The 27,252-nt window shown below is 41.3% G+C and overlaps 1 protein-coding gene across 1 annotated transcript in view; it reads left to right on the top strand.

The window, feature by feature from the left end:
• LOC308289781 (neprilysin-like) overlaps positions 1-27,252 on the top strand; it is a gene marked incomplete at both ends in the record, with an annotated part of 53,952 nt that overhangs the window by 7,711 nt on the left and 18,989 nt on the right. The window contains 4 exons of the mRNA XM_080731534.1: positions 795-830; positions 3,657-3,818; positions 26,187-26,267; positions 27,241-27,252. The exon at positions 27,241-27,252 is cut by the window's right edge and continues 84 nt beyond it. Coding sequence (XP_080587660.1) covers positions 795-830; positions 3,657-3,818; positions 26,187-26,267; positions 27,241-27,252 — 291 coding nt within the window. The remainder of the gene's footprint in view (positions 1-794; positions 831-3,656; positions 3,819-26,186; positions 26,268-27,240) is intronic.

Genomic DNA, 27,252 nt, shown 5'->3' with positions numbered 1-27,252 from the left:
GGGTGCCAAGGGAAATGGCATGTGAAAGTGCACCCCCTGCTGCTATTTGTTATTCTTTTCATTATGAACCCAAGTGAAATAGCCTGCCTTCTGTTCAATAGACCCTTCTCCCCCCACCACCCCACCAAACATTTACTTCTCAAATGTTTGGTTTGGTTTTGAGTGCCCTTTGCATGAGTAACACTATCTTAGTGAATCAAAGAACACAAGCAACCATGGTTTGGTGGAGGAGTAAGTGAGAGTAAATCCACCATCCACCATCAAATCCTGTTGGGACTAAGCAAAACTAAAACAAACAGTGCTTTAAGATGTATACGCACGCACGCACGTGTACGCGCACGCGCGCACACACACGCGCACACACACGCACGCACGCACGCACGCACGCACGCACGCACGCACGCACGCACGCACGCACGCACGCACGCACGCACACACACACACACACACACACACACACACACACACACACACACACACACACACACACACACACACATATATTGTGAGGGTGTGTGTTGTTTTCTGAGCTAATATTGTATGGTTTGCAGTGTTACACTGAATTAGTATTTAAACTGTACTATAAAGAAGGTTAAAACCAGTGGAAATTAAATTGATGTACATTTTTGTCACTTTAGTCTAAAATGATCATTGATGGAGAAATGGAGCTTTCAATACCCTGCAAATTTCTGTTGGAAATTGGGTTTTTGCCACTTTATTACTTGATAATTGCATGACTATGTGAACACCATCAATATTAGGGAGTGACGGCTTGTTGTGTATTTTTATTTCAGATGAAATCTGCACCACGGCTGACTGCACACAGTCAGGTAAGCACTGTGTGTTATGTTTGTGTAGGCCAGGGGTGCCCAAACTTTTTTGACGTGAGATCTACTTAAAATGACTAGCTCAACATGATCTACCCATCCAAAATGTTTTAGCTGAGGGCCTGAGGGGGTCTTTGGAATAGCAGCACTGGCGTTACATTTTAGACAAACACACTTACTGTAAGGGGGAAATAACTGGGAAATACTGGGGGAAATGTCTTCATCCCATTCTGTATGGAAGTGGTAGGTTTTGGGGTTCTTTGTAATGCTACTGACTCTTGAACAAAGTATTGCATTGGAGGTTTGCCTACTTTAGAAGCCATGAAGGGAGCTGACAGGCCCTTCTTGATGTCATATTGACATATTTTTATATTTTAATTATATATTTTTAGAGGCATGTCATGTGGTCTACCTGCACACCCTTGGTGATCTACTGGTAGATCACGATCTACCTTTTGGGCAGCCCTGGTGTAGGCCATACATGGGCAACTGGCGGCCCGGGGGCCACATGCGGCCCTCACCTTCACTTAATGCGGCCCACAGGTTAATATCTGAATACTGATTTATTGATCTCATTCACTTACTATACACTGTACTATAAGGGAAAAAATCACTCCCAAAAATATGCTTTAAGTGGGATGTTAGGGGTCTAACTAGGTGTTTTTAATTATTCTAAATCCATTCACGCATTTGTTTTGCACGAAAAACATTCCTTGGGATAAAAATGGACCCCCTTTACCACTGTGAAAAGTGATGACTCATCACTAAACCATCATTTTTATGGGCTGTTTTTAGCCCAAGGAATGTTTTTCGTGCAAAACAAATGCTTGCAATGGATTCAGAATAATTAAAAACACCTAGTTAGACCCCTCACATCCCACTTAAAGCATAACACATTGGTGAAGAAATTGTTTGGCAAGGAATTTATTCCCAGGTTTTTATTAATATTCCCACTCTATTAGTAATCATCAGTCAATGCATTTCATGCCGGGATACCAATTTTATACCATCAGGAGAGAGAACTTCTACATAATACAGGATAAACAAATTAAATTGGTGATGACACAAAGAAATGAGCAGACAAAATTGGAACTGGAACATGAATAAAATTGAAGCTGTCTATCCTGATGAAATTGGCAACCCACCTGAACGTTTAATTTTTGCATTTTATCAGAGGACCCACTGACATAGTAGTCTCTCAAGAACAGACTAACTGAGCTCCAGTTAAGTGAAAAGGACCTTTTCTTTGACGATGGCTGGCCAGATTGGTGACATACAAACATCGGTTTTTCAAAAAATCTTAGAAGGATTCAAAAGACACTTATGTAATCGGGTCAAAAATCAAATTTTCACGATTTTAAAAAAATAGCAGATCTACAAGATCGCAGCGCGGCACTCGGTGCCGCGCTGTGAGCTTGTATATCTGCTATTTTTCAATAGTTAAAGCATAACATATTGCGTCATAATGTGTTCAGGCCTAAATGGGTTAATTTGTTTGTTTGTTTGTTCGTGTCTGGGCTACACAGGCAAATAGGACATCAGCCAGGAAGTGACTAGTATTACTATCAGAATATAGCGCTTTAACTAAAAAAAATAACTCAAAACAAACTTGTTTAACCAAAACATATCACTTATCCTACCTTTAAACCTTAATTATTATTATTGTTTCCCTTTTAAAATTAGATCTTTAAAATAAAAAACACCAGTTATATATACATTGCATCGCAATGGTGTGAGCTTGTAAATAAGCTATTTCTCACAATTCATTATTATGAGGGAAAAGAATGTCGTACTGTATATATAGGGCATACTGTAGGTGGTTGAAAAATGTACCCCTGCCACCCGATGTTTTCGATATTGTTGACTGGGTAGAATGTTTTTGAGAGAGGGCAGATTGCTGCACGGCTAAATTGACAATGAGCATTTTAATATACCATACACATAAATGCTGATGTTCTAGCCTCCAATATGTCTGAATGGCGATGTGTAGAACCTAAACATATATTAATAAACACAGATTTATTTATAGAATTTATGGTCTCAACTGCTCTTTGTTCCTAATTCTACATCCTGGTAAAGAGTTTGAGAGAATTTTGTGACACTGTCTCAGTTCTGGGCAAGTCCTTCCTCTTATTAGAGAGTACACATATCTGGACCTCACTCCGCTCTCTCTCTGGGTATCTAGCCTGGGATCTCCCATAACTATTGTTATTAATTGGTGTTCGATCGGACATCCCTAACAATGCTATGCTCTGTGTAACAGTCATAATAGGCTCAGGAGCAACGGGGGAATTCATGTCATTTTATTAGTGCCAAGAGCCCCTAGTTATTATTTTACTGTATATTGGAACTAGAAGTACTGTAGAAGAACATTCCAAAAATAAATACATAATAATAACTCCTACGGTTCTCAGGGCTTATTTTCTTTCCCTCCATGTAGGGATGGGACGATACACGATATTATTGTTTATCGCGATAAAAAACATTCACGATAATCGTACCGTGGGGATTTAATTTATCGTGATATCGTCTTCCGTAATGCATTGGGATCAATTCACCTTTTATTTGCCGAGCTGCAAATCCGGTAACACTTAAAACCTCTATAATTGGTAAAAGGTATTTTTAATATGTACTTGATACAGTCTTTTTTTTTCACTCTCTATCAAATGTCTTTGCCAAAAAATTTTCGGCTATTTTTCGGCAAATGTTCCGCCTAAGGATAACGGATTTTGATTATCGCGATAATATCGTAAATCGCGATTTATTTTGTCACAATAATGAACGTGATATGAAATCTTCATATCGTCCCATCCCTATACCTCCATGCAGCATCTCGTTTGATTGAAAACATGGACGCCAACGTGGACCCATGCGACAACTTCTACCAGTATGCTTGTGGAGGGTGGCTGAGGAAGAACATCATCCCACAGACCAGCTCCAGATACAGCACGTTCGACATCCTGCGAGATGAACTGGAGGTCGTCCTCAAAGGTCAGACTCAGGGCCATTAAGACCTGAAAAATACCTAAAGAAACTACTTCTAAATCCTAATGTTTTTCTTTATCTGTGGTGCTCAAAGTTTTTAATGTCCAGGACCCCTAGAATTACATGTATTTGACCTCGGAACCCCATGCATCTCAAATTATTTTATTCCAGGGAGCCCCCAGAAGCGAAGATTAGAGTAAAAAAATGTTCGCTTTAAAAGATTTGCACAAATTGTCATGTTTTTGCAAAAGCAGCAGATCTACAAGCTCATAGCGCAGCACTCGGTGCCGCGCTATGAGCTTGTATATCTGCTGAATAGCCAAAGCATAAGTATAAAAAAAACAGAGTTGTACTTAGTTGCAGAAGGCGGGTGTCGCGCATGAAGATAGCGGCGTTCACAACACATCATTTTGTACAGCTTTTAGATGGGTTACGTATATTCAGTGCATCATCATATTATGCAGTATTGTTACATCTTTGTACTCGAACAATGTTAAGAGCTTAAAGAGCTATAACAGTTCTTAAGTGGGTTGAAAAGGCTTTGATTGGGCGAGGGGGGAAACTGAGCTGGAGAGGACTGGGACTGCAGCTCTACCCCTATCACAGATGCTGTGGGAATTTGGCTTCAGAGCTGCCTAGCATGTGAGCTGAGAGTTTGTCAACGGAACTGGCATCGCCAGTCTGTGTTTGAACATTGTGCTCTGGCTGTACTTGAGGACATCAACACATGGTGAGAGAGAGAGAGAGAGAGAGAGAGAGAGAGAGAGTGCGTGCGTGCGTGTGTGCGTGCTTGCGGCACACATATTCCCACAAGTATAGTAGAATTTGAGAAAATAGACAATTTGAGGACAGTTTTACTGGTCATCGCAAGAGAAATGGTTGTTTCAATGGTTAAAATAGATTTACGGGTTTGGGCTGGAGTTATGCCAATTTACTGTATCTACTTACGGTAGCTGCATACTCCACCAGAACAGTTCGGTTCGGGAAGGGCTCCCTGAATCAAGGAGAAAAAACACATTTGACAGACAAATTGTATCTCATTCGGCTTCAAAACATTTCTGTGTTCTGGAAGCCAGACCCTGCCCACCACGGCTCGTTGGTGGCGACAGCGTACAAACAGTGTACACTACAGCCAACACCAACACCAGTGTACGTGCGCAGGTCATGTCCTGACAGCACTAAGAAGGTTGGAGAGTCTTATCAACCTCATAGTGAGACAGTCAGTTGCTGCAGGGAAGATCATATTACATTGTGTGTGTGTGTGTGTGTGTGTGTGTGTGTGTGTGTGTGTGTGTGTGTGTGTGTGTGTGTGTGTGTGTGTGTGTGTGTGTGTGTGTGTGTGTGTGTGTGTGTGTGTGTGTGTGTGTGTGCAGGGGCGTCTCAAGGGGGGGGAAGTGGGACTGAGTTACTAGGGCCCAAGGTGGAGGGGCCTTAATTATTTTATACTTTAGCTATTGAAAAATAGCAGATATAGGTGCGAGCTTGTAGATCTGCTATTTTTGAAAAGTCGTGAAAATGTGTGCAAATCTTTGAATATATGTATTTTTTAAGCGAACATTTGTAACTCAAATTTTGCTTCTGGGGGGTCCCTGGAACTAAATATTTTTAAATGGGGGTCCGTGGCCAAATACATATCATTTTGGGGGTCCCTCACATGAAAAAGTTTGAGCACCACTGCCAGTGCTGACATAGAAACATAGGTTGCAGCCAGAGCCCAGAATTTGGTGCGACACCCCTGTGTGTGTGTGTGTGTGTGTGTGTGTGTGTGTGTGTGTGTGTGTGTGTGTGTGTGTGTGTGTGTGTGTGTGTGTGTGTGTGTGACACTATGTGTTGAGCATCATGCCCCACTTGGGTTCTTCAGTTCTTACTTCAGGCTCCGTAGTCTTTAGCAAGTCTCTAACGCTGTTTATCACTGTCAGATAGGGTGGCGATGAAACAGAATGATTCATTGGATTCAAGAGGGTTGTTCCAAGGAATACCAAGGACTATCATGTTACCTAAATCAACCTCTTTAACTATTTTCAATGAAATACATGTGATTATACAGACTTGGTATGCAACACAATACTTGAGTATATACTTGTGTTTTCAACCTTTCGTTGTGCCCAAGGCAAAGCAAAATCTCAAGGTACACCTCTATTGATATTGAAAATAGTAATTGTAATATAGTATTAGTAAAATAGTGCAATGCATTGCAATGAGCTTTTTGCTATTTCTTTTTTAGTTTGTGAGGGGGAAAAAACTAAATATAATTCATAAATGAAAGACATTTTCATTCAAACTTTTCACCTATTCTGACATGCCCAAATTAGGGACGGCAGGTTGGATGTGGTTTTGGAACCCACTGGTCTAACTGAGAGGCCTGTAGTTTGTGGGTGGTAAAATTACAGACTGAGCAGATGACTACACAGTGCACTATTGAAAACACCCAGAGTTTTCTTCCAATGAATTCTTAGTTCCTCACAACAAGTTCCTGTAAGCCTAAACTGTCACTGTGGACGACGTAGCATTCCTGATATGGGTGTGTCAGCAATACTGTGCTGACAATGGCAAGTTTGACTAATGACTAATGATCCATAATTAGCTAATGATTGTTGACTGGATAAGCCGCTCATACCGATAATGAAACAGAAAAATAGAACGAGATGAAAGCAGTGTTGTTGTGGTGGGTTGTCCCTTTTCATTAGGACCACTGTATATCCAGTAACGGAAAACGTACATTTGTTACTTAAGTAAAAGTATCAATACCGCTATATAGAAACACTCTGTTACAAGTAAAAGTCCAGAATTCAAAATGTACTTGAGTAAAAGTATGAAAGTGTTGGCAAGTACAAAATGTTTGAAAATATCAGATCTCGAAGCTCACAACACGTCGCGATCGGCTATTTTTATGTGGAATGTATTTAAGTACAGTACTTGAGTAAATGTACTCACTGTGTTGCTTACACCACTGTCTCTGCACCCCAAATGCTGTGAGTTTAGTAGACCTTTGAGGTGGTCCTATGACGTTATTAGGAGGGGTGATTTATGATACGGCTGAAATATTCCTCTGTAAGCAAGAGACAAGCTTGCAGAACATGACACCAGTTTTGGAGTAAATTAAACCCACAGAGAATATAATGGTATTGGTCACATTACGTGACCAGGTGATAGGAGTCAAAGTACAGAAAGGAACATAGTTGAATACTGTGAATCTTTTACATTGAGCACTATTATAACTATAACTATAAACATTTAGTTCAAGTGGATGGCAGAGTTCACACCAACTATAAAATACGATTTGCGAACAATAATATACCGGTAGTTATCTTTATAGCAGTCTGGCTAACCATCGTCAAATAAAAGGGAACGCCCACTGTTTTGTTCCTTTTCATCTGATGATGTATCAGAGTCTGCCTTGAGAGATTATCTTTATAGTTATAGTGCTGAATAGCTATAGTGTGAATGGCACTTTAATGTAACATCATGTTATATGTATGCAATAAAGAAGTGACCAAGTCACAAGTATGTGTACGCAGATGAGAGTGAATCAGTTTACTGTCACACAGACAAAGGTCAAGCATAACAGTTCATGCCTAAAAATACTGTAGATAACAATTATCTGTAATGGAATATAGGTCCTACTGATTTATTCTAGTGCATAAGCTTGTAGATACAGTATGTTTGTGACACCATGACTTTAACTTTATCAAAGTTACAAACATACAGGAGGCCTCTGTTTAAGTACAGCTATTTATAGAACATCACATAGATAATGTGTGTATGCATCTTTCTCTTTATCATGACTGTATGACTGTTTTCCTGTCCTGCCTTGACTAGCTTAGATATCATTCACGTGTCATATGTTTTGAGCATGTGTATGTTTCTGACCTCTGCAAATATATTCTCTGTATGTGCTTAATATAGAATACTAGTCCTTGCCGGTTGTTGTGGTGTACTGAGGTGAAAGTATTAGCAAGGATAGTAGGATTTAAGATGTACAGTATCAGAAATGTCAGTCATCTCCAAATTTGGGCACTGTTTCAGCATGCAGCTGTTACCATGGCGGCAGTATCAGTGATGTGCTTGTAGGATTTTAAGACATATCAGTGATGTCAGTCATACATTTGGGCACTCTTTCAGCATGTGGCTTGATGTCAGTCATCTCCACATTTGGGCACTGTGTCAGCATGCATATCAGACAGACTTCAGACAGACAGACAGACAGACAGACAGACAGACAGACAGACAGACAGACAGACAGACAGACAGACAGACATTTGGTAATTTATTATGTAGGCTATATTCTTGTTCTTAGGCCCCACTGCTTGCTTAACAGAGAAGTAACTCAACTGTAGGATCAGTCACCACCCTTAAAGACAGGGTAGCAGATTAAGATCTACTTTGTCCCAATTTAATTGTTAGGTAGTTGTGAAAATATTTGCCAATGCAACCATATAGTTGTCTTGCCTGTTTTCAGAGTTGTATTCAGACGGAGATTCCAATGTCCTACTTTTTCAAAACTCCTCCTCCACGAGCTCGGGAATGGCCGAGCAAAATCATGACGTATGGAAGCAGAGCAACATCACGTGATCCCATTGAAAGGAATGTGAAAAATGTCTTGGAAATTACAGTATTTTACACTCTTTCTAATAAAGTGAACTCTTAACTTTCTTAATTGACATGAACAACAACGTGAATGCTATACACTTGCATTTTTTTATAAAGAATCAATAAGCCGTTTTTTCCGTATCCATTATATAGTGTAGCATGCACGTATTTTACTAGCCTGGGGGGCGTGTCTCTTCGCGGCCCGGTTCTCTAGCGAGGCACTGAGAAACGCAAGCCGAGATGGGCGCTCGTTTCGGCCAAATGCTGGAGTTGCCTCGGTGTTTGACAGTGGATGTTTTTTTTTTTGTTTTTTTTTTCTCTCTCTCTCTCCTCCCGTTTTCCCCCCTGCCTCTCCATTCATGTGTTCTCTACATCTGGACCAAACAATGACACGAGATTGGATTAACTCACCCAAAAGAAGGTAGACAAATGTATTCCACTGGTATTAGTTATTAAAAGGTCCTTCACAAACGCGAGTGACGGGGCCGTGGGCCGTGCGAGCCACGTGACGAGCTCGAAAAGATACTCATATTTTACATAAGTAAAAGTACTCTCATATCATTCTCGCACGCATGGACAGTCACGCAGACTCAGTGGCCAATCTACAGTACAAGCTCACAATTGTGAGCTTGAAGATCGGCTAGTTTCAAACAGCCAAGGTATAATAGGGCTAAAGTAGTTATTATCTGGTCCTTCGAGCTCGCAATGGTGGAAAAGATACTCACATTTTACTCAAGTAAAAGTACTCTCATATCATTCTCGCATGACAGTCGCCTAGGACGCGACGTGCAGCTTGCAGATCGGCTAGTTTAAAACAGCCAAGGTATAAAATAGGTAGTTAATATATGTTTTATATTATAATGTATTTCTGTAGTAACTAAAGCTTTCAAATTATTTTAATGGTGTAACTACAGTATTTGCCTCAGAGATAGATGTAGTGTAGTAGAAGTGAAAGTATTGGAAATTGGAAATCTCCCAAGTACAAATACCTCAACATTGTACTTGAGTACAGTACTTGAGTAAATATACTTATACGCATCACCGCGACTTTACACATCGCGGTGATGCGGACATGTTCGGGCGTGCAGCGAGCCGCGAACACAAACAGTCACGCAATCAAACAGTCTGCAATGTGTCTCTGCTACTACTGAAGTAGGCTAAAGTACACACAATCAGAACATTAAACAATTATTTCACTAATCGTTCACTCTCTCAGTGCAGACTGGAGAGTCCTGCAGAAACAGGCAGAGGGGAGGGGGTGACTGTCTGTCTGTCTCCCAGTCCCTGCCTGTCTGTCTGCCTGACTGTCTCACTGACTGAAACGAGCCGCCGCTGTGACGGAACAAAGAGGCGTGGTCCCGAAGCAGAGGGAAGTACAGGGTGTAGAGGGAGACACTGATTATAACTTCAAATGTGCCAACATTATTTGGGCATCCTTAGGGGATCTTTGAGAGATATGCGTCATTATTTAGTTAAAGAAAGATTCCTGCTCCCCCTCCTTTAATAGATAGCTCTTAGGACCACAACAGAGGATTATTTAATTGACAACAACACCCACCGTCTGTTAGCAGCAGCTGTAGCGACTCCACAGCTGTGTGTCAAACTTTTGACCCCATCATTTTCACTGCCGATAAACATTATTGTTAACTAACAATTAGGATTTTTACTGGCTAGACGTTTCTGGCTGTTTCTCTTAAGCTTTCCATAGTCCCTTAAGCCCCTGATACAAACATAATAAAAAAAATACGACAGCGTGTTAATGGAAATGTTAGCTTGTTCACTCCAAATTATATTGATATTCACCATTTGTACCTTACAAAATAATTGCTGGCATAAATTAAAAGGATCAATAGTTCATCCTTGGTTGACAAAATGATGTTTACAGGTAATTATCTTTTTCCTGAAACTGTCAGTTAGCCCTTTTTATTCGCCCTTTTAGTACTCCTCAGTGTAACCTACTTTCAGCACTGCTCTGTCAGTTTATTATTTTGGTGATTTTGGTTATTCCTCCGTTCTTCAAAGTGATTGAAGTGGAAATTCTTTCATTCATGTCATAAAGTGCAATCATTAGTATGTCTTTGTTATTGAAATTGCCCAACCTTACTCTTTTACGGTGAATCTTGAAAATGCACCGTGTTGATCAATTCTTCCATATTGCCTGGTTTACTCACTCAATAAGAAATGTAAACAAACAACACATAATTCTTTACCACCATCCACATTTGTGGATTTTGAAATCTCTCATACAACATACATACAGTAATGTAGGCCTATGTATTTATTATTTATGTGTGAATCAAGAATAACTGGAGGGAAACAGAGCTAGCTCCTAATCATCAGCAAAAATCCACACTTTGCATTAAAATTATACTCATGCCTCCAGGCTGTTTGGTTTACCTGTCACCGGCTCCCTGCTGGAATTTCTCTTATAGGTCTTATCATATGTGCACTTTTAATTGTGTAAATATTGTCTGTCTGTGTGTGTGTGTGTGTGTATGTGTGTGTGTGTGTGTGTGTGTGTGTTTGTGTGTGTGTGTGCGCGCGCGTGCGTGCGTACGTGCTTGCTCGCGCGCATGTGTGTGTGTGTGTGTGTGTGTGTGTGTGTGTGTGTGTGTGTGTGTGTGTGTGTGTGTGTGCGTGTGCGTGTGCGTGTGTGTGTGTGCGCGTGTCTGTGTGTGCATATGGATGTGTTTGCCTGAATGCCTGTGGACACATAGAGCCATAAGAAAACAGTCAGAGCGAAATAGAAGGATAGAGAATCCAGAGGGAGAGAAAGAATGAGTGAGAAGGACTGGAGTTAGAGAGAAGCAGCTGGCCCTCTCTGTCTCAGCAGTCCCACTTGTTTCTTGTAGTTAACCACTTAAGCCCTATGCTCCAGGGGTCTAGCCTTGGCCCACCCCGTTCTCCCCTCTACACCAAATCTTTTCGGTTGGCTTCATGTGTTTAAAACTGGAGTTGATGAAAACAACGGTTGCCTTGATGGATGGACTAATGCAGGCAGTGGCTCCCAACCCTTTCTCTCCTCAGGGTCCAATCGAACATATCGTCACTGTCGGGCAGAAACCCCCTATCTCCAAGTTTCAAATTTGTTGTAAAGTAAAGACCTGCTTTATCATACAAGACTGTTGCACAAAACTAGTGAAAATAGCAGATCTACAAGCACACAAGTCTAAATCTACAAGTTGTGTGCTTGAAGATCATTGCAGCTATTTTCACTATTTTAAATATTCTTTTTGAAATGATAAATACAAAACACCCAACAACAACGATTTTAAAAGCATTCGCAGCCAGCCCACCTGACCACTTAACAGGGCAGCCAAAAGGTTGCCCTTTAAGTGGTGGAGTGGGTGGGCTGCGTGCATTTTCAGAACATGTTTATTTGAATGATCAATCAATCTATTGTGTTCCGGCTTGGATCAACGATCTTATTTATTGTAGGCCTGACCTCGGTTATTCCAATAGTCCAGTGTTTCTCAAACTTTTACATTTCGAGTACAAATGGAACAGGTCCATATGGTTCCATTTGTATACTGTTAGAGTCATAGGCGCTGGAGGGGGAGTCATTTGGGTCTGAATGTCCCTCCACTATTGGGGGACACCATTGCGATTGACTGGTCTATTTACTCATTAATTTTCCCCCGACCGTTACGAGGTCTAGCTGCGCGCCCGACTGCCCCCTTGTGTTGCACTGCGTGGTTGTGTATTGGCTGAATGCTCTGCTTGCCTCTCCATATAATCTAATAAATTCTTTATTTATTCTGACTTTGTTAGTCTACCAAATGGTGTTTATTGAAATGCAATCCAATGTTCTTCTAACTTTCACAACGCTGAGGAAGACCTACCAGGTCGAAATGCGTACGTTGTCCTGTCCAGAGAGGTAAATAAATCATGTGAAAAGGACTTCCTTGAGTGCTGGTGATACTGTTGAGCCGTGCACCAAAAAGATTTTATTTAATTTGGAGTGTTGCTGGCTCTATGCTCTGTTGCAGTCTCCTTCTCTACTTCTAACTTTCACAGCCTAAGCTTGAATGTCCCCTAAATAGAAAGTCTAAAAATTACATTTGTTTTACATCTGGTATGTAAATGTAACCAGAGCTACTTGGTGTGCTTAAGTTAATTAAATTCTAATGTCTCGTTGTCCATTTCTTCGGAGCTACACCAAAGCCTGCCCACTTGTTGAGAGCCCCTGGTCTAATGTATTTGGAGGTGCACGGTAGGCCCCAGAAATGTGAGGCCTCACGACAGTGCTGACCCGGTCTCAGGGACATGTCATCAAACGTGTGACCACTGACCCATGGCTGCCTGCCTGTATATCACCCCCCGCTGATGGATGGAACCTATTCCTGCCAACAGCTGCAGTGGTGTGGAAACACCTGGACACAGCAGTGCCTCAGGTGCTTTCATAGCATTGAAAAGCGCTCTCCCTCTTGTTTTGTTGGTGTGTTTGTGTGTGTGTGTGTGTGTGTGTGTGTGTGTGTGTGTGTGTGTGTGTGTGTGTGTGTGTGTGTGTGTGTGTGTGTGTGTGTGTGTGTGTGTGTGTGTGTATAAAGGCCTCTCCATACTTCGACCGAAATGTTCGGTGAGTTGTGTTTTCCGACGTGCAAATTTCCGAACTCTCGTTCGGTCCAATGCTTTTCAGAAGTCCCGAGGGATATCATTTTATGGTAGAAAAGGACCTTTTGACCGAAAACGGCGGTTTCGGTCGAAGTATGGAGAGGCCTTTAAGGTTTGTGGATGCTTGTAAATACCTCAAATAGTTTTCTACTGTCGTAAAAAGCTATAAAAGGTGGGTGTCTTTTTTTTGTTTCTCTCCAATTCAGGTGTGGTTTATTGTGAAACAATTTGCCAAATTGACCGTGAGCTTTTTAATTACCATCTTGTTAACAGTAAACCTTACTGTAAGCCATCAAACAGCCCTAGCCCTATAGAGTGCAGTAACAACGTACACAAATTTCACTAAAACATTGGTTTAAAAGTGTTACAGCTGATCAGCCAAAACGTGATATTACACTGATTATACCGGTATATCTGTTCTTCCACTGTAGTGGAAAACCTACATATAAAAATGCAGTGCGGTGTCGTGCCGTGTCGTGTAGTGTCGGGCTAAAAACTGCTATGGAAAACCGCCTAATGTGTCTGTTGGAAACATGTATGTATTTGCAATGAATTTGTAGCATTTATATTTATTTCTCTCTCTCTCTCTCTCTCTCTCTCACTCTCTCTCACACACACACACACACACACACACACACACACACACACACACACACACACACACACACACACACACACGCACGCACAAACTGGGTTAGATTTTTTATTTGCTGAACAATATTTGTTGTTGGCTATCAGAGATGGGAAAAGTACTCACGTTCTGTACTTAAGTAAAAGTAAAAGTACTTGTGAAAAAAACGACTTTGGTAAAAGTAAAAGTACTCATTCCAAATAATTACTCAAGTAAAAAGTAAAAAGTATGTGCTTTGAAAAGTACTTTTAAAGTAAAAGTAAAAGTATTTTTACTGTATATTTCTAGAATTTGAAGGATATTAAAATTAAAAGATCCCCACCAAACACGTCTTAAAACTGGCCCAGAATGGTTTCCTACTATGATGTGAAATCTAAATGCAGCAGTGTTTTTTAGACTGAGTACAGATAGCCTAATATTTGACTCTCCAAGTACAATCATATTATTATAAGAAAATATATGTAGGCTATATCCCACGATTTTGTAACCCATTTTCTTTAAGTGCCAATTGACCACCAAGTAGGCCTACACCATTATGACTGATGTTAAAAATACAGATAAGGTTTCCTAATAAGAATGTCGTTTTGATTGTTCAATTATAATTATAATACATCTCACATCCACAGACAGATTTCTGGCTGTTACTGTAAGATGTTTTGCATATTGTCTGGCAGAGGACCCCAATGTAAACAAGCCATATAGACCTACTGTAGTGCTTTTGCTATGCAAACTGCTAATCAAGTATTCAATAAAAACACACGCATGCACGCGCATTAGGGCACGCACGCGCCACACACACACACACACACACACACACACACACACACACACACACACACACACACACACACACACACACGCGCTAAAGGCTTTTTTGCGAGGCAAAGATGACCGAAGCTACAGTTGTGCAGAGCAGACCATTTCACTTTTTCCACACAGAACTCAGAAGCATTACTTTATCTGCCACTAACTCACCTAAGCTTCGGGAGGTTCAAAACGAACGCATTTCCAACGCGTGTGCATTACAGGAGCGCAGCATGGCCAAAGTCTTGTGTTTATAATCCATAGAAGTTATAGACTAATCCACGTGAATTGTGCATAGAGTTGTGTTGTCATTTTTTTGAAAGCTGTAACGAGATGAATGGTATCCAGCATGTTATGACGGTAGAATTAAACCACTTCCTGTGAAAACCGTGGATTTCAAAATAAGAGCATGGGTATTAGGCTATTATGTAGACTATATGACCAGTTTTATTTGTTAGTCTAGTTACAGGAAGTAAATAGACCGGTGCTCATGCCAGTGTTGCCCCACTTGACACAGTGACTCTCTCACTCCAGAGCGTCACTGCAGCTTCTATGCATGATGATCGATCGCTCTAATCATTTCGTTTGATCTGCCACGCATCGGCGCTACATTAACATAAAAGTAGCGAGCCTGTTTTGAAAATGTAGCGGAGTAAAAGTACAGATACTTGTGTTAAAATGTAACGGATAAAAGTAAAAAGTACCCAGAAAAATAAATACTCAGTAAAGTACAAAGTACTGAAAAATGTACTTCGTTACAGTAACGAAGTATTTGTACTTCGTTACTTCCCATCTCTGTTGGCTATACTACATCTATTATTTGGAGAGGCGCGTGCACGCGCGTGCACGTGACGTCAATAAATGACCGTCCACCCGGAAAAAAAAATCCCAAAGCACCACTGACGTACGTTGGCTGGGGCTGGCGTTGAGCAGAGCAGAGCATAAAAGGATAAGTAAAGGCTTCAGCCAAGACTAAAGGACAAACGTGAAGTTGATAAACGTGATCTTGATATGAAAGAGGAAAGGGAATAGAGCGGAATAGAGGGGAGTGAGTAACGCAGATGGATTTTTGGGAGATGTGAGGACAAGATTTCTCGCATGAGCTAAGCCTTTTTGTGCAAACGTGCGTGTGTGTGAGTGTGTGCACACGCATGTGCATGGCCACACATGTGCATGTGCATACACGTGTCACACTCATTTTGTGTGGTCATACTTACGCATGTTCTAATGTTCTCATTCAGCTGTGTATAGGGAGGGAGGACATGTGTGTGTTGCTGTTTACTTTATGAGATGAAGGATTGTATGACACAATGGTAATCCCTGTGAAGGACACATTGTAACTGAGAGGGGAACAAAAAAATCCATTCTTTCACTGTAGACTGAACATCTGGTAGACAGACCTATGGCATCATCGACAAACCAATAGATCGTGACCGAGAGATTCTATCCATTGTGACAGCAGTGCCATCACAAGGTGGCAGACAACATTTTTCTGAGCCAACTGTGCCATCACAAAGGCCTCCATTGATGGGACTGCTTGGCAGCTTATGACAATGCAAAGTGGTTGAATGTCCATCAAAGAAGTGTTTACTTGACAATAGTTGAGCCAGAATGTAAAATGATGAAAAAACCCCAACAAAAGTTTCAAGAAGAAGAGTGAGAATTCAGTCCACAAGTAGTTGCACAAGACCACAAATATTTCTCATAAACATAACGAGGAACACAGGAGTCATAGCCAGGGTACTGTAAATAAAACGTAACGGAATCCAGCAGGGGTTTTAGGCCAACTATGTTGTAAATCTTGTTTGCCGTGTAACATTTTTGCGAATCCAATAAGATGGTTTAGCCAGTATCTCTCTGAGTACAATGAGTTCAGCATTTGGACCAGGTGTTGAGTTCATCTCCAAGGCCAGGTGCAGACTTTATTTGCAGTGCTATGTTGAGTAACGGAACACTTGTGCTGTTATCCTTGGGGATATAGGACAAGGGTTTTCAAACTTTTTTTTTTTGACCACCCCTGTAAATAACCTTCTCATCCACAGCACCCCTGAATTACACTGTTAATTTTTTTCATCTTACGTGACATAACTATGCACGTCTTTCCACCTGAGATACGGTAGGCTATGTCAGACCTGACATACAACTACATTTTCAGAACTGACTAAAAATAACTTTATACTTGATGTTTAACCACTTGAACCCCAGCATCCCTATTCTGGTGGGAAGGTTCACCAAGTTGGCCGTAGATGGAAAAATAACTCATCAAGTGCAGTGCAAATCAGGTCTGTTTTACTACGCTTAGTGAAGTGATATTGATGTAGTGATATAGATTCATTCCAAATGTTATCAGATTATCACGGCCTGGGCCCTGGGTACAAGGATTCACTGCGGGCCCCCCATGAATGTTAACTATTGAAAAATAGCAGATATACAAGCTCACAGCGCTGTTTCCATGTCAGTGATGCTCAAACTTTTTCATGTGAAGGACCCCCCATCTCAAAATATTTAGTTCCAGGGACCCCCCAGAAGCAACATTTGAGTTACAAATGTTCACTTAAAAAATACATATTCAAAGATTTGCGCACATTTTCACGACTTTTCAAAAATAGCAGATCTACAAGCTCGCAGTGCGGCACTCGGTGCCGCGCTGTGAGCTTGTATATCTGCTATTTTTCAATAGCTAAAGTTACTAGGGCCCCTCCACCTTGGGCCCTGGTAACTCAGTCCCACTTTCCTACCCCTTGTGACGCCCCTGATCACGGCACCATAGGGTGAGACACAGCCATGCATCGGAGACTTTATGACAGCAAAAGCATGAGCAAACGTATGAGCTCTCTGAGTCACATAAGGTCAAAGTCTGCGGTGCTTGGTGTTGGTGATGAAAAAGCAAGGGAATGACTGCTTTTGAAAGGTCATGAAATGTCTTCCTTATTGGTGCCGTGGACAGTCTTACTTGGCGAAATTAGGATTCATGAGTGCAGATTTTATAGATTATTTTGGAACCACGGAGTCAGGGGGAAATGTAAAATAGCTCCGTACTGTTGATTATGTCGGGGCGGCGTGGATGCCTCCTTCTCTCCTCTCTTCTTATCTTTGTCCTTCACTTGTCTTTCTTTTCAGTCGTGACCCACTTCTTTACAGAATGGGTCCAGTCTTCTAATGGTCCACAGGGAAGCTGATAACACAAACTGCACAACAGCAGGTCTCCTTTAGACAGCCATGGTGAGGTTCAGGAGAGGGAGAGAGGGAGAGAGGGAGAGAGGGAGAGAGAGCGAGAGAGAGAGAGAGAGAGAGAGAGAGAGAGAGAGAGAGAGACTAGAATTGACAGAGTCAATTTTTACAAGTGTGCCTGCAGCTCGCTAAATGTGCGACCTTGTGCAGCGGTTTGGACTGTGAGACCATCCACCAAGTTGCCTGTGTTTTGTTTTTGAGAGGGTCGGTCCCCCTGAAAAACGCGCTCTGGCACGAAACGGTTACGTTTTGCGCGTTTGTGACGCCTCCTATGGGTCGAAGTGGAAATGCTTTTGGGGATCTGTTGAGTATGCCACCCGCAACCTGTGGTTGAAATTCAGTGTTGACTCGACCTTTTGTTTGTGATTTATGGCTATTGTTTGCGAAACGGGCCCCTCCCGCTAAATTTGGCTGCCCCTTACGAACGAATGGTATGGACTATCGAAATAGCCCTTGACTATGTTCATTGCATGGGTTCATGTGTACCCATTTTTTTGACATTTGACGAAAATATGTAGGAAAAGGAGCAAAAAGTGTGTTTTGGAGAAAATTCAAAATGGCGGAAAATCTAGCCTGGTGCAAATGGGCGGGGCCTATATGGGGAGATGCGTCTTGCCCCAAGGAATCCAGGGAAAAAATAATTTTAATTTTCCGACCTACGGTTCAAGATTTACGAGGCAAGTGGTCCGTTATAGCGCCACCATGTGGCCAAGTGGAAATGCTTTTGGGGATTCGTAGAGTATGCCACCACCGACCTTTGGTTGAAATTCAGTGTTGACTCGACGTTTTGTTTGTGACTTATGGCTATTGTTTGCGAAACGGGCCCCTCCCGCTAACTTTGGAATCGCGTTACGAACGAACGGTAAGGACTATCAAAATATCCCTTGAATAGTTTCATTGCATGGGTTCATAGATCACGTGTACCGCTTTTTGTGACATTTGAAGAAAATATGTAGGAAAAGGAGCAAAAAGTGTGTTTTGGAGAAAATTCAAGATGGCGGAAAATCTATTCTGGCGCAAATGGGCGTGGCCTATATGGGGAGATGCGTCTCGACCCAAGGAATCCAGGGAAAAAAGAATTTAAATTTTCCGATCTACGGTTCAAGAGTTATGGGTTAAAACGTAAAGTGGGCCGTTATAGCGCCACCATGAGGCCGAGTGATGTAATTATTTTTCGATACATTCTTAAAGTCATTATGAATCTCCTCTCTGAGGTTTGAAACTGTAGCTCTTATGCTTTGCGAGAGAAAAATACTTGAATGTGATTTCTTGCATTGTCCCATTATAAGTCAATGGGGACAATTAAGCGTCGTTTTTTGCCGATTACGTCGCCATGGTAAGGCGGATCGGAACGTAAGGTAATAGCACACCATTCCCGACCGAGCCGCACGTTTTGATGTATATATTGAGGGGGTGGCGTAAATGGTGCGGGACTAGTAGCGTGCCAAACTTTGGGGAAATCCATGTGTGTATGTATGTCCGGCTTAAGTATGAGTGAGAACAATAAGTGTGCTGCTACTGCATAGCAGGCACACTTAACTAGAATTGACAGAGTCAATTTTTGCAAGTGTGCCTGCAGCTCGCTAAATGTGCAACCTTGTGTAGCGGTTTGGACGGTGAGACAATCCTCCAAGTTGTCTGTGTTTCGTTTTGAGAGTGTTGTTCCCCCTGAAAAACGCGCTCTGGCACGAAACGGTTACGTTTGGCGCGTTTGTGACGCCTCCTATAGGTCGAAGTGGAAATGCTTTTGGGGATCTGTTGAGTATGCCACCCGCGACCTGTGGTTAAAATTCATTCTTGACTCAACTTTTGTTTGTGATTTATGGCTATTTTTTGCCAAACGGGCCCCTCCCGCTAAATTTGGCAGCCCGTTACGAACTAACGGTATGGACTATCGAAATATCCCTTGACTATGTTCATTGCATGGGTTCATAGATCATGTGTACCCATTTTTGTGACATTTGCCGAAAATATGTAGAACTAGAATTGACAGAGTCAATTTTTACAAGTGTGCCTGCAGCTCGCTAAATGCGCGACCTTGTGTAGCGGTTTGGACTGTGAGACCATCCGCCAAGTTGTCTCTGTTTCGTTGTGAGAGGGTCGGTCCCCCTGGAAAACGCGGTCTGGCCCGAAACGGTTACGTTTTGCGCGTTTGTGACGCCCCCTATGGGTCGAAGTGGAAATGCTTTTGGGAATACGTTGAGTATGCCACCCGCGACCTGTGGTTAAAATTCAGTGTTGACTCTAGGTTTTGTTTGTGATTTATGGCTATTGTTTGCGAAACGGGCCCCTCCCGCTAAATTTGGCTGCCCGTTACGAACGAACGGTATGGACTATCGAAATATCCCTTGACCATGTTCATTGCATGGCTTCATAGATCATGTGTATCCATTTTTGTGAGATTTGATGAAAATATGTAAGAAAAGGAGCAAAAAGTGTGTTTTGGAGAAAATTCAAAATGGCGGAAAATCTATCCTGACGCAAATGGGCGTGGCCTATATGGGGAGATGCGTCTTGACCCAAGGAATCCAGAGGAAAAAGAATTTTCATTTTCCGACCTATGGTTCAAGAGTTACGAGGCAAGTGGGCCGTTATAGCGCCACCATGAGGCCGAGTGGAAATGCTTTTGGGGATTCGTTGAGTATATCACCCGCGACCTGTGTTTAAAATTCAGTGTTGACCCGACGATTTGTTTGTGATTTATGGCTATTGTTTGCGAAACGGGCCCCTCCCGCTAACTTTGGAAGCGCGTTACGAACGAATGGTATGGACTATCAAAATATCCCTTGACTATGTTCAATGCATGGGTTCATAGATCATGTGTACCCATTTTTGTGACATTTGAAGCAAATATGTAGGAAAAGGAGCAAAAAGTGTGTTTTGGAGAAATTTCAAGATGGCGGAAAATCTATCCTGGCGCAAATGGGCGTGGCCTATATGGGGAGATGCGTCATGACCCAAGGAATCCAGGGAAAAAAGAATTTTAATTTTCCGATCTACGGTTCAAGAGTTACGGGGCAAAACGTATAGTGGGCCGTTATAGCGCCACCATGAGGCCGAGTGATGTAATTATTTTTCGATACATTCTTAAAATCATTATGAATCTCCTCTCCGAGGTTTGAAACTGTAGCCCTTATGGTTTGCGAGAGAAAAATACTTGAATGTGACTTTTTGCATTTTCCCATTATAAGTCAATCCGTTACCATAGCAACGTAATTTTCGTTTTTTGCCAATTACGTCACCATGGTAACGCGGATCGGAAAGAAAAGTAATAGCACACCATTCCCGGCCGAGCCGCACGTTTTGACACCAAGTTGTCCGTGTTTCATTTTGAGAGGGTCGTTCCCCCTGAAAAACGCGTTCTGGCACGAAACGGTTACGTTTTGCCCATTTGTGACGCCTCCTACTGGTCGAAGTAAAAATGCTTTTGGGGATCCGTTGAGTATGCCACCCCCGACCTGTGGTTGAAATTCAGTGTTGACTCGACCCTTTGTTTGTGATTTATGGCTATTGTTTGCGAAACGGGCCCCTCCCGCTAAATTTGGAAGCGCTTTACGAACCAACGGTAAGGACTGTCAAAATATCCCTTGACTATGTTCATTGCATGGGTTCATAGATCATGTGTACCGATGTTTGTGACATTTGAAGAAAATATGTAGGAAAAGGAGCAAAAAGTGTGTTTTGGAGAAAATTCGAAATGGTGAAAAATCTCGCCCCGCGCAAATTGGCGTGGCCTATATGGAGAGATGCGTCGTGACCCAAGGAATCCAGGGGAAAAAGAATTATCATTTTCCGATCTACGGTTAAAGAGTTAGGGGGCAAAACGTAAAGTGGGCAGTTATAGCGCCACCATGAGGCAGAGTGATGTCATTATTTATCGATTCATTCTTAAAATTATTATGAATCTCCTCTCCGAGTTTTGAAACTGTAGCCCATATGGTTTGCGAGAGAAAAATACTTGAATGTGAATTTTTGCATTCTCCCATTTTAATGATAGGCTTTACCATGATCAAGGCAAAAAACGTTTTTTGCCAATTACGTCGACATGGTAACGCGGATCGGAAAGAAAAGTAATAGCACACCATTCCCGCCGAGCCACACGTTTTGATGTATATATTGCGGGGGTGGCGCAAATGGTGCAGCACTAATTACGCGCCGAAGTTTTCCTGAGCGATAACAATAAGTGTTTCTGCCATGCTGGCAGGCACACTTAATTAGACAAGTTAGTAATCCAATCACACACACGATCTGTGCCCTTTTACAGGAAGACCCCTATGAAGGGTCCCTAGAGTCCCTTCAGAAAAGCGGTGCACGTAAAAAGAGTGTTACAGAGCTGGAGGTGTGAGAAAGAAAAACGGTGTGAGAAGAGAATTAAAACAAAATCTGAGTCAGCAGTGCAAAAGACTCGGGGGGTGGGGTGGTGGTGGTGTGTGTGTGGGGGGGGGGGGGGGTGCATAGAGCTGAATTCCCAGTATTTTGGTGTAATTTGGGTTTTGCAAGTAATAACATTTTTGACCTTCTTGTGAACCTCATCTTGCTCCTCCCTACGGAAAGTGTGTTATAGTGAGCAGAAGGCTATCATATTCAGTATTGAAAGATAAGGTGTTTTTATTTTTGATCAATAAAGCAATAATACTTACCGTAGTTCACAGGTGCCTAGCTGACGCCCTGATCCATTCAATTCAAAATGATTTTAATTAGTTGCTAGTGTTACTCCTACAGCATAATAACTTCATAATAGTATCAAATCCTATATATCCCTCTTTGAAGTAAAAGTAGTAAAAGTTATGTGCTGTATTGCTGAATCAACTTCCATCACAAGGTTTAATAGAGAATAATACTAGTAAGACGCCTCAGGGCGACAAGCCCTAAAAGGCGAGGTCGCACCACCTGGTACTCATATTTGGAGATCCATGTACAGTATATGGAGATAGTAGATACTGTATGTTGTGAGAGCCCAAACATGCTTACTCAGTTATTCGTTATGTGAAAGTCCTATGATAACTATGACATGTGATATCATACCCTTTTATGCCCATACTGTACATGGAGATCCCTGTCTGTAGAACCAGCCACACAGATATGGGCTGTCTTGGCCATCTGTCTTGGCCATATATGGATTCTGTTGGTGTGGTTTGTGGCCGATGTGGCCTCCAATATGGGCATTCCCATATGAAGTCCTGTTAGATATAGGCTTAATATTGATGACATCAGGGAACTCCATGTATGGGCATAAAAGAGATTCTAACAGTGTGACATCACAGTGAAGCCCATTCTGTTAGAGTGGTTCTCCTGACATCACAGTGATGTCACAGCATGATGTCAGAGCGGCAAACCCATAGACTGTAAAAATGTGTACACGTCCAGACGTCCAGACGGACGGAGTCAGCATGTCGTTTCACATACTAAACTGCGACCTTTGGTCGCAACAATACATGGACAGGCGTCAGGCCCGGACTAACTAAAATGATATCTTATTGTGAATCTTATCTGGTAAGATACAGGGAGCTGTTAGTCAGTTCCCATCAGCTCTTTAGATAGCATAAAACGTGAAAATATCCAGACACCTGTGTGAACATGGTTTAGTTTTAGCTGAAAATAGCCGATCTGCAAACCTTTGACCGTAATGCAGCGTGTTGTGAGCTTGTAGATTAGCCAACTCCAGCCAAGGCCATGGGGTCAGGACTCTGGGAAGGCTTATCAGGTTCTTCCAAAATGTGCTCTTGCACACAAGATAACTCCAAATCTATTGGGAGGATTTCCTTGAAACTTGTGAGACCCCATAAACTTTGTGTTAACTGCATGCTTGTACAACTGCAAACCTTTGAAGGTTTTGAAGTCTCTGTGAGTCTGTCTGTCTGTCTGAGTGCAGTGCCGGGCCTCGACTCGACCCGATGTGCGGTTTTCCCGAACCGGCGCGAAAGGTTCGGATTCTGATGTCTGACATTAGGGTTTTCCTGAACCGGCACTGTGTCTGCAGAGATCTCCATCCATATATGGGCATAAAATGGATGCAGACAGACAGATATTTCCATATATGGGCATAAAATGGACGCAGACAGACAGATAACTCCATATATGGGCATAAATGGACACAGGCAAACAGATGGTCAAAACGGGTCCTACAGAAATCTCCATATATGGGCATAAAATGGACGTTGACAGATATCTCCATATATGGGCATAATTGGACACAGGCAAACAGATGGTCAAAACGAGTTGGCCAGGTTGCTGACTAGACGCTCGGGCTGGCGGAGCTTCTAGTTCACCTTAAATCACCATGTAAATATGAATTATGTGGAAATATCAAGTCTGCCTTATTTCACAGAGGATACTCTCCACTGAAAGTCACTCGCTGAATATGTCACTCACCATATGAAAGACTCTCTGAAAGTGAGTCTTTCATATGATAAATTGAAGCAAATTACAACAGCAAGGCTCCAACTTGTGAAAAGCCATCCCTGAATAGTGGAGAAATGTTATAGTAGCAAAGCCTATGATTTGCTTCCATTCATCCACAAGACCAGTGGTGTGATTACGTCTGGCTAGCATCTGGCTAGCCTTCCGCATCCAGTTAATTCTAAAAGGTGTGATACTGGACTATGGTCAGGACTCTGTGCAGGCTGGTCAGGTTCTTCCTTACTCATCTAAACAAACCATTTATCAGTGGTGGACAATTGGACAAAGTATGAACTATTGAACTATTGATTGATTGATTAAATACTTTATTAGTCAGAAATTAGGGCACGTAGTAATCTATAACAAATATAATAATAATAATAAAATAAATTGGAGGTACATGGTTTACATTGTGAAGTAGAGTAATGCATTATAAACAAGTATTTTGTTAATTATTGTTGGCTCGGTATTCAGCAAGGCTATCATTAAACATATTCATGACTTAAGATATGTGTACTGGGCATTTTTCAGACCATACGCACATGATTACCAACTGGTTTCAGTTAAGTAAACTGTCCCATTTGTTTTTAGCTGGGAAAAGTCTTCTGCATAAGGAAGTTAGATGATCGCAAAAGTGACTGTTTAGGTTATACTTAATAGTTTGTATAGGACAAAACAAATGGTTAACAAATGACAATATTGGTACACAATCCATCAAATTACATAAAACAAATTATGTTGTGTTGTACAGTAGCAAGTAAAGGGTTACTTTCCTGTATACACATGCACAGGCCTGATCTGTAAGGGTCAAATTTTCACCACAGGTGTTTTTGCAGTGTTAGGAAAGGATCACATTGCCAGACTATTTATAGTTAGAAAGTTGACTTCACCAGTGGAGTTCAGTAGGTCAAAGTTGTAGTAAAGTGCAGTGGTCAATGGGGAGAGATCACATTATTCTATCATGGCTGGAATCTTTTTTTTATTTCTTTACTGTAGTTACCTGTGATTGTTATGTCATGAAAACTTTCATTTAATCATAATAAGAGGAAATAGGCCATTATTATGCCATGTTCACAATAAAGATCATAACGAAAGTTTATTATGAGTAATGCAACACATTGAACACAAGTACATAATTCCATAATCAGTAAGATATTGTTTATAAAATTAGGATGTTTTATTTTTTAAATGATAATTGTGGTGCTGCTGGAGGGCATTTGTACAATTTCTGAACGACTCTATTTGGTTCCAACAGAAACTATCAATGATTTGAGCTAAGAAACTCCCGGGACCCCCTCAAGGACTACTGATTTAAACCATGTGAATGTTTTCGTTGTTGGCAATCTAATCAGCCCACAGTTGATTTGTACTCTGTCTCATTATAGTGGCACAGCTCGCAGTTTCTGGACTTTTGTCAATGTTTGTTCTTTGCCAGTGAAGGGAAAAATGTTTTGACAGAGGGAGAGAGAAGGGTCTCGGTGGTAGGTGGTAGTAGCCAGCTAGAGCCCCCAGAGAAGATCAAATCATTATGGTCTGCATGTGAATTCCTTTTCAAAACAACACATTTTGACAAATCCTAATCTGTACTTCTTGTGAGGAATGCTCAATTGAATATCTCCCCTCCACCTCCCCACTGCCCTATTTACTGTACTTTTGAGGTATTTGTACTTTACTTGAGTATTTCCAATACTTTTACTTCTACTCCACTACATCTCGGATACAAATATTGTACTTTTACTGCACTACAATTATTTGTAAATTTTAGTTACTAGTTACTTTGCTGATATAAATGTTATATTATAAAACATACATGATCTATTTGAAAATAGCAGATCTACAAGCTCACAACGTGTGGCGATGCTACATGTTATCGATCTGCTATTTTCAAAAAAAAATTACATTTACTTTTGGTACATTAAGTACTTTTTGACACTTTCATACTTTTACTCAAGTACATTTTGAATTCCGGACTTTTCTATATTGCACTATTGATAGCCTACTGTGAGTCCTTTTTCCACCACTGTCCCCACTGCTCCATGTGTGCCCCCTCCCCTTCCTCTCCATCCTCCCACCTTATTCAGTCTCTTTCTCATCTCCATTACCAGGTGTCCTGGAAAGACAAGTTGAAGGGGAAGCTGAAGCGCTCACTAAGGCTAAGACTCTCTATACATCCTGCACCAATGAAAGTGAGTCAATGTTAAAGGGATTACATCTGGAATGCCTCTTCTCATCTAATCCTACTAATATGAACACATATCCAATTCAATTCAATTCAATTCAATTCAATTCAATTCAATTCAAAGGAGATTTATTGTCATGAGAAAACATGTTAGCATTGCCAAAGCAAGTGGCAAAATCAAACATTTGAAAATGGGGAAAGTATACTGTATACATTTGGTACAGCAATCAATGAATAGACCATTGTAAAGCGCTTAAAAAAATAAAATAAAATATAAAGAAAAACTTTATAAAAATGCAAACCATTATTGTGTAGACAGAGCCTTGTAACATTGCGTTATTTATATATGTTAAATAATATATGGGTATAAAGCTGTTTGAAACTAATAGCAGCAATCTTTTGCAGTCACTTTGGGACAAATAGCATTTTTCGTCAAAACTATTTAAATAGTATACCAAAAAAAAAAAAGCCTCTGATTTAAAATATGTTTAAAGGTAGTAGCTCTGTCCATCACTGGCTTTCTTTCACTGATCAGCGTCTGGTTTCCAAAAAAGATTTTGAGCTTTAAGTTGTCAGGTCCTTCCCCTCTGATCTGAAATTAACATCTCAATGTTGACATAGGTATTTTATAATTCGTTCAGCTGTGTAACTCTTGTTTTGTAAGCAAATTAATGCTTTAACTGACAGCATGTTATATTGTTTCTGTGAAGAGTAAACTCCGCAAGCATCCAACGAATGCCATGTCTCTCAAGTACAATATTACTGTAGTTGAAAGCGCATTAAATATATGAATCATTGAGTTGAGCATACGAAGTCTGACGTCCTAAATATTCACTCATTCAAAAGTTTTTCTGGAGGATGTTCAATGTCATTCAAATGTAACCAAAAGGACAAAAGTCCTAATCTGTCTGTCTGTCTGTCTGTCTGTCTGTCTGTCTGTCTGTTTGTCCGTCCCTCTGTGTGTGTTTGTTTTGTGTCAGGTCTAATTGAAC

The sequence above is a fragment of the Nannobrachium achirus genome (genome assembly GCF_963921795.1).
Source record: "Nannobrachium achirus genome assembly, chromosome: 8".
In the NCBI taxonomy this organism is placed as follows: Eukaryota; Metazoa; Chordata; class Actinopteri; order Myctophiformes; family Myctophidae; genus Nannobrachium; species Nannobrachium achirus.
Note: the sequence above shows the minus strand (reverse complement) of the source record. Positions and strands in the feature narration are given on the sequence as shown.